Here is an 8,670-nt window from a genome sequence, read left to right on the forward strand (position 1 = left end):
AGGAAGGCTTGCAGGTAAATAAACCATTTACAACCAATTGTCCTAGTTAATGGGAGCCATCAAGATTCTAAACCACCATTAATGACCCACACTTGGCAAAATTACAATGGGACCTCAGAAAAAAGAACAGGAGTACTCGTGGCACCTTAGAGACTAACAAATTTATTAGAGCATAAGCTTTCGTAGGCTACAGCCCACTTCTTCGGATGCATATAGAGTGGAACATACATTGAAGAGATATATATACACACATACAGAGAGCATGAACAGGTGGGAGTTGTCTTACCAACTCTCAGAGGCCAATTAAGTAAGAGGAAGGGAAAAAAACAAACAAACAAACCTTTGAAGTGATCATCAAGCTAGCCCAGTACAGACAGGTTGATAAGAAGTGTGGGAATACTTACAAGGGGAGATAGATTCAATGTTTGTAATGGCTCAGCCATTCCCAGTCCTTATTCAATCCTGAGTTGATCGTATCTAGTTTGCATATCAATTCCAGCTCAGCAGTCTCTTGTTGGAGTCTGTTTTTGAAGTTTTTCTGTTGTAAGATAGCCACCCACAGGTCTGTCATTTGTTATAAGTGAAAGGATGGTTGTGGGTGTGCCCAACCTCACCACATATTTCAGTAACACATACAGCAGTACTTCATAACTTCCCATACAATGATAGCACACACAATCCAACAGGCTATTAATGATTCAGATTAAGACTTTAAAAATGATACCTCACAAGGCATCCTTTGTACAAAACTTATAATAATTACATGACTGTGGTGAATATAGGGGTTCCAGGGTGCTGCTTTTGAGGTACAAAGTGTCAGAGCCAGGAAAGTTTAAGGAAGCAGAATGGATTACCCAGTTGGGGACACTGGGTTTAACCCAACATGGGCAGATTAGTCCAGAATTGTCAAGGAGGAGGGTCTTGCACCTTCCTCTGAAGTAGCTGGTACTGGCCCCTGTCACAGACAGGATACTGAGTTAGATGGGCCCCTGCTGTGAGCCAGGGCGGCCAGTCTTATGTCCCCTTAAGCTCCTGGATGAGGAATTTCTGCTTGGCCTCCAGCACCTGGTAGAGCTGGTCCTTGCAGGCCCGGTTCCAACTCGGGAGCAGGTCGAAGAGCTTCCGCATTTTCTCCGGGTCCGTTCTCTCCGCTCGGATGCTCTGATACTGCTCGTTGTCCAGCACGGTGTTGTACAGTTTATCCAGCAAGCTGTCCACCTGGCGCACCCGTTGGATCAGCTGTTCTCGGTGCTGGTCGATGAAATGTTCTTCTGAGGGGAGAGACAGAGAGAAAAAGAGAACTGCTATTTCTCATCATGCCGTGGAACAGCCAGACCTTCCGTTTCTCTAGGGCCTAATGGATTCCAAGCTTTGTACAAGATTTACAGGCTTCCGATGCAAGCATCACATCACTCATTGCCACAGATTGCTCCCCCAGCCCTGAATTGCAGCCACCTCTGGGGTGGAGCACAGCAGCAGTGCTACAAAGGGATTGCTCACTGAGCAGTGAAATGCACCTGCCTCTGGGGTGAGACATGGCAGCTGTTTAGTAACAGTAGTGCACAAGGATCACTCGTGAAGTGGTGAATTGCAGCTGCCTCTGGAGTGGGGAAGGACAGAGAACAGGGACTAGACTCGATCTTGCAGGTGAGTGCCCCAAACACTGGGTTATTGAGTCTTTCTCATGATCTCTCTTTGGTCCAATGACTATTCACGTTTTTATACACAATGGAACAGCTTCAACCGGAGAGACTAAGGGCTTCCTCAGAACAAACTATAGCTTGGTGATCAGGGTCCTCTGCTGGGATGTTGAGACCCAGGTTCAAATTCTTCCTCCAGAGCACAAATTTTAACCAAGGTCTCCCCATCCCAGGTGAGTGCTCTAACACTAGGTATAAGGGGTTAGAGCCCTGCCCCTAGTTTGTGAATCCAGCCCTGCATTTCCTTTGCTTTATTAAAAAGAGCTGAAATCAAAACATTTCCATTTTGGGTCAAATGAAACATTTCATTCGACCCGATATGAATTCCACCCCCACCCGTCCAGGTTTTCGGAGCTGCCAAAGCAAACAAACAAATCCATTATTTGCCCGGCTCTATTCATGTTCCAAAGCAATCTTGCAACTTTCCAATGTGGAGAGTCCACAGGCGCCAGAGATTTCAAGACAAGTCGACATTGTGGGAGGATCAATAACGCTGGACACCAAATGATCACAAAAGGTCGCAGGGGCTTTCACAAGCCGTGTGTGTCCAGAAGTGCTGGGATCGGAGAGCAGGTTTTGCAGCTCAGCGAATCCCTACTAACCTGTCTGCATTTGGGCAGATGAAACACAGACCATCACGTCTTCTGGAAGAGAGAAGGGAAGGGGAGTCAGCGGGCTGGATCCAAAGGGTTTTGATTAATGCTGCTGCTGCTGGTAACGTCCTAGCGGGGACTGTTCGATCTGATTGGCTAAAGTCACATGGTAGCTTATGTATTTATTGCCACCATGTTGCAGCAAAACATCCATCCAGCACTAGACCCTAGGATGCTGGTTTATTTAGCTAGCTACATCCCTGGATCCTCATACGCTGATCTGGCTAATCTAAATAATCCTATTTCATTAGCTGCTGGTCTATCTATTCATCTGTCTATCCATCCCCATACACCCTCCATCCATGCCCATTCATCCCTCCATGCATGCATCCATCCACCCACATACACTTACCATCCATCCCCAGACACACCCATTCATCCCTCCATCTGTATATGGACCATTCTATCTCTCCGCTCATTCCTCCCCCGTCCCCATACACACACTTCTGTCCCCATCTCCGGCTGGGCTGAGCCTACCTGGTCTCACCAAGGCCTTCCAGACTGGTTCCCCTTCTATCTTTTCCAACAGGCTGAGCTGCAGCCCCTCCTGCATGTCCCGGGTGTAGATCTCCAGGTACGGCTGCTCCAGCGTGGGGCCCAGATAACAGAACTCCAGCTCCTGATGGGAAGAGAAGACGGTCCATTAGGAATGACCCTGCCTGAGCCAGCAGACCCTCCTGAGCTCCCCGCTACACATCATTTCCTGCAGTGCAACGGGGGCACGCCATGCTGGGGCATCTGGTCAGCATTGGCTGTGAGGGGAGAGCGCCCCCTACTGAGTCCCTGCCCTTCTCCCTGCAGCACAGCGCCCCCTAGTGCCACACTGGGACAGAACAGAGTACGGACTTGAGGGGCTGGTGATTTTAAGCCTGTCACTCACCTCGGGTATCACCTCAAGCCGGGATGAGCTGGACACCACACAACAGGAGCCAAATTTCAAGGGCTTGGTCCTGGAAGGCTTGTGCACACGCACCGAGGGGCATTTGGACTCATGGTCACTAACGGCCTGTAGGGCACAAGCAGAGCCTTGGCTGGGGATACAGACACAGCCCTGCGTACAGGTTCCTGCCATCAGGGTCCTGCTTCCCCCGGCCTTCCCGCACAGCCGCCCACGACGAGAGGGAAAGGTTGGCTTGTGTTAAGGCATTGAGCTGGGACCCAGGGGAGCCGGGTTCAGCCCTTGGCCCTTCCACAGATTCCCCGTGTGACCTCGGGCTAACCCCTGAATCTCTCTGGGCCTCAGCTTCCCCTCTGTGAAATGGGATGAATAATCCTCCATTGGTTTATTTAGATTGTTAACTGCTAGGGGCAGCGACTGTCTCACTTGATGTGTCAGTGCAGCGCCCGGCCCAAGGGGGGCCCCGATCTCGGTTGGGTCTGTGCAGCGCCCGGCCCAAGGGGGGCCCCGATCTCAGTTGGGGTCTGTGCAGTGCCCGGCCCAAGGGGGGCCCTGATCTCGGTTGGGGTCTGTGCAGCGCCCGGCCCAAGGGGGGCCCCGATCTCGGTTGGGGTCTGTACAGCACCCGGCACAATGGATTTCCTCTGCTGCTCTGTGGGCAGTGCCCGCATGCCCTGCTATCTGCTCTCTCACACTCTAGGCTGACTGGTGGCTCTGGCTCCCCCCGGGTGTGTGCGGTCGGTTCCCGGTTACCTGTCTCAGGGAACGGTCGTTGGGGATCAGGTAGAGGTGCAGGGTTGTGTTCGCAGCCCTGAGCGCCCGGTAGAGCAGTGCCAGGGAGTGGACTTTTGCCTGGCATTTAGACTGTATCTTCCTCCAGAGCACGCCCAGAGGGGAGAAGCTGGGGTTCTGCAGCACGGCGTGGAACGGCCTCACCCCCGTTGGCTCCTCCAGGGTCATCCCCCCTTCAACGAAATGGGCAATTCGCATCCGGGAGGCATCGACCTCTCCCCCTGTGGGTGGATTATAAAGCAAACAAAGGTGACGCGTGGGTAGGTAAGTAGAGTGGCCAGGTGGGAGCCAGGACTCCTGGGTTCTACCCTGGCTCTGGGGAGGGCAGTGGGGGTCTCTGATGGGTTAGAGAAGGGGGGATTGGGCGCACTGGACTCCTGGGTTCTGTCCCTGATTCTGGGGAGGGCAGGTGGGTCTGATGTGTTGGAGAAGGGAGGGCTGGGAGCCAGGACTCCTGGGTTCTGTCCCTGGGAGAGGAGCACAGGCTGGTGGGTGAGAGCAAGGGCTGGAGGCCAGGATTATGAAGATCAGGAGACACTCTATGATTAGGGCTCTGTTTCAGGCTGTGATGTAGCTAAAACCCTGATTGGTCTAAGATTACAACTCACAGTGTCACCGTGGGTCCGACTCAGGAGATGGTGGTTATGGGTCAGTGTGGCTTTCATGGCTGGGTTTCTAGAGTTACCGTTCCCACGGTGATTGCAAGCACACGGGCGACCGGGCTTGCTATTACCAGGTACAGTTATTGCTACGTTGATTATTTCCGGCCGTACCCGCCAGGCACAGGAAGTGCGGGAGGTGAACGGCTGCCACGGCCCTGGCTGGTTCCACTTGGATGTTGAGCAAAGGGCCGGCCACCATCCACTGCTGCTTCTCAGATGGGTTCAGATGCTGATCCCAGGAGTCGTATCCGTACTGGATGGTCACAGCTGCCCTCACCTCGAACCCCAGCTCGGTTTCAGAGCAAAGGAAGGAGCCTGGCCCCAGGAGGTGAACCCTGCACGGCGTGAGGAGAAAAGGGTTAAACAGCACTGGCTGCATCCATCTCGCGTCCTTTTCCAACTGACCCCAGGTGCCCTCACATTTATCCCCTTAACTCTGCCTCCAGCTCAGGCCTGGGCTTCGATATCAGGGTTACTCTGTAACCAACCACTGAAGTTGGGTGATCATGAGAACAGTTGGTCCTTCTCAGACTGTCCCTCTGAGGAGAGTCAGGCTAAATGAGTGGATTCATTACGCTCCTCCGCATCACATGGGGGAACACTGTCTCCCCATTTGGGGAAATTGAGGCACGGGAGAAGTGTCTTGTCCTAGGTCACTCAGGGAGGAAGTGGCAAAGTTGAGAGTAGAACGCAGATCGCCTTAGTCCCAGCTCCCCTGCTCCGACCCACTAAACCCCCACTCCCCTCTCGGTGCTGGGGATAGAACCCAGGAGTCCTGATTCCCAGCCCCTGCTCCTCAGCTCTGACCCACTAGACCCCACTCCCTTCCTAGAGCTCTCAAGACTCCTGGTTCATTCACCCCCTGCTCTGCTCTACCCACCCACACGAGTGTGTCTTTACACAGAGCCCACCCCATGGGATGCTGCGCACTCAGTGTGATGGGAGCTGACCTGTGCTCCCAGACACTGCTGCAGTGGGGGTGACACCGAACTCCCAGCCCCAGCTCTCACCTGTACGTCTCCTGCTTCCCATCTGGGCCCCAAACAGTCTCAGGCTGTATTTCTTCCGGAGGCCCCTAGAACACAGGAACAGGCGTTAACTCGGCCTCACTGGGGATTTCCCACTGCAGAGTCTTTGCAGAGGTAACTGGGCAGCTGTGGCCAAGTGTTCAACTGAGGGATGTTTCTGTGGCCTGGGATCCTGGCAGAGTGGCTGGCAGGGGGGACTCTGTGATCAGCTGGATTCCAGCCCCACAGTCAGTCATTCCCCAGGGGTGTTTCCCAGGTGCCCGAGATGCCCCAGCCCAGAGCATTGGTGAAAGACTCAGAGGTATGGCTGAGGCGAGGGAGAGAAAGGAAGTGCTGATAGATGGACAGACAGACAAGGATGGGAGTGATCCCACAATTCTTTACCTCCTCTCTGGGACATAAGTCACATTTGTCCTGTCCCCAGGGGTCCCTGCTGGGATCCTCACTCAGGCTGGTCTCTTCTGCGGCTGAGAGAGTGAAAGGCCCTTTCACATCTCACATTCTCACAGCATTGAACAAGGGGCCCTCATTCCCTGTGCAGAGCAATGGGACCTGGGCATTTCCATCAGCAAACTCCCCTGCGGATGGGTCGGTTCTGTGTGTCTGCCCAGCCCTGACACTGCCGCTGTGCACAGAGCACTGGGCTCGCAAGGCCCGTGGGAAGGGCTCTATGCTGGGTCAGAGGGTGGGGTGGGAAAGATGGGGTCAGGGAGGGGGATCAGGGCGTAAAGGGGAGAGGAGTGGAAAGGATGTGGGGCAGGTGGAGTGGAGGGAGAGGAGACCCCAGAGTGATCCTGCAGACAGTGGAGATTAAACCTGATGCAGGTGCTGGGGGCAGAGACAAGGTCTGATCAGGGGATGGTCAGAGCCACAAGGGGCTATTTTTGGTTTCTCTCTGCTCAACCATGAGTGAGGCCCTTCAGACCACCCGCCACCTGGTCCATTTCAACCTCACTCACCGGCAGCCCCAGCTGCGGCCCCAGCGGAGAGAAGCACGGTCTGTTCGCAGATGATCTCTGGGGAGGGATGAATTATTAATAATGTCAATAACGTCATTAGCATCTATTTCCCAGGCCTCTTTCATCCCAAACTGCTTTCCAGGGATACATGTGCAGCCACCTCTGGGGTGGGACACAGCAGCTGTGTAACTGCCTCACAGCAACACTGCGCAGAGATAGCATCTCCAATGCTGAAACACAGCCACCTCTGAGGTGTGACAGCTGGGTGAGAGCTGCACAACAGCATCGCATAGGGATTGTTCACTGAGCAGTGAAATGCGGCTGCTTCTGGGGTGGGGCGCAGCGGCTGCCTAACAGCCACACGGTGACACTGGGAATTAGGGGACTCGGAGGCTGTGCACACGCCTAGTTGCTTGTACAGAATTATGGTTGCCCGGAACAAGGTGCCCCATTGGCACGGGGAGGGCAGAAGAACCTCTGGTTGTGATGGGCCAGCGCGTATGGTAGAAGCTGAGGAGCAAATGATCGGTGCCACCCACCTTCAGCCTCAGCTGTCCCTGCCACAGAACTAGGGGTGGGCTCAGTCTTGTCATCAAAAGATCCTGCAGGGCAAAACAGAGGGAAAGGGCCAAAACACTGAAAAAATTAAGCCACATTCTGACCTCAGTGACCGTGGGGTAAATCTGGAGTGACCCCACTGGTGTCAATGGAGTCAGGGCCAGATTCTGATCTCGCTGACCCCAGCTTCCTTAGGGAAAAGTCCAGCAGGGCTGCAGTGAGACCCGGCCCCTGGCGCTGTCATTGGCCACTCTGCAGCGAGTTCCTATCGGGCCCGTTCCATCCCTCTGGGCAATGCTGGACTCACCTGCTGATGCCAATGCTGGGGTTTCATCAAGGGCAATTAAATCACGAAGAGCTGGCGTGGGACGTGCACGTCCTATGGATGAGAGAGACCAGTAATAGTACCTGTCTGTTCAACAGTAGATCACAACAATTTCACTGCTTAGATTGTCAGTTCTTTGGGACTTGTCTTTTTGTTCTGTGTCCATACAGCACCTAGCACAGAGGGATTCTGGGCCAGGACTAGGGCTCTAAGGAGCCAGGATAATACCAATAATAAACAATAACAAAGTACATCAGTAGCGCTCAGGGGGGGAAATGACAGAAATGGATCAATTCCTCCCTCCCCCCCATTTTTTCTTCATGAAATTAATAGGCAGCAGGTTTAAAACAAACAAAAGGAAGTATTTTTTCCACACAACGTACAGTCAACCTGTGGAACTCCTTGCCAGAGGATGGTGTGAAGGCCAAGACTATAACAGGGTTCAAAAAAGAACTAGATAAGTTCATGGAGGATAGGCCCATCAATGGCTATTAACCAGGATGGGCAGGGAGGGTGTCCCTAGCCTGTTAGCCAGAGGCCGGGAATGGGCAACGGGATGGATCACTTGATGAATACCTGTTCTTTTCATTCCCTCTGCAGCACCTGGCATTGGCCACTGTCGGAAGACCAAAAGACAGGATACTGGGCTAGATGGACCTTTGTTCTTATGATCTTATGTTCGTTCAAACTCAAAATGCTGTTGAACTTTGACACATTTTATCCAGCAGGGCTTTTAGTGCTAACCATGATCCTGACACCAGTTGTTTGGTTGAAAACCAGAAAAAAGGGATAATGACAAGAGCTTTTCTGATGCAATGTTTTTCTGTTGAGCGACGCACTTTCATTGGAACTGAAATTGTGCAGATTTTGGCAAATTTTTAGGAGGAGGACGGGGAGGAAGAGGAAGAGGCTGAGGTCTGAGTTTCAAGCAAAATGGAAGGTTTGCAAAAATTTCCATCAAGGGAGATTTGGCAAAAGATTTTGGATTTGGTTCTGATTTGGAACAAAAATGAAGGGTCAACCTCATGCAGAATTTCACAAAATGGAAATTCCAATTTCCAGCCGGTTCTAATGATGGCTTAAAAAAAATCCTTC

At 52.7% G+C, this 8,670-nt stretch overlaps 1 protein-coding gene across 1 annotated transcript; it reads right to left on the bottom strand.

Moving 5' to 3' along the window:
• Positions 1–463: 463 nt before the first annotated feature.
• On the bottom strand, positions 464–7,332 carry LOC117876302 (NACHT, LRR and PYD domains-containing protein 1-like). Its single transcript, XM_034768326.1, has 10 exons — positions 7,232–7,332; positions 6,693–6,749; positions 6,118–6,200; positions 5,716–5,780; positions 4,817–5,040; positions 4,005–4,264; positions 3,234–3,359; positions 2,831–2,972; positions 2,303–2,344; positions 464–1,271 (listed from the first exon to the last, which is right to left on the bottom strand). The coding sequence occupies exons 5-10, from the start codon at positions 4,902–4,904 to the stop codon at positions 1,015–1,017; spliced, it is 915 nt and encodes a 304-aa protein (XP_034624217.1). The 5' UTR covers positions 4,905–5,040; positions 5,716–5,780; positions 6,118–6,200; positions 6,693–6,749; positions 7,232–7,332; the 3' UTR covers positions 464–1,014.
• Positions 7,333–8,670: the final 1,338 nt, after the last annotated feature.

Source organism: Trachemys scripta, chromosome 4 (genome assembly GCF_013100865.1).
Source record: "Trachemys scripta elegans isolate TJP31775 chromosome 4, CAS_Tse_1.0, whole genome shotgun sequence".
In the NCBI taxonomy this organism is placed as follows: domain Eukaryota; kingdom Metazoa; phylum Chordata; order Testudines; family Emydidae; genus Trachemys; species Trachemys scripta.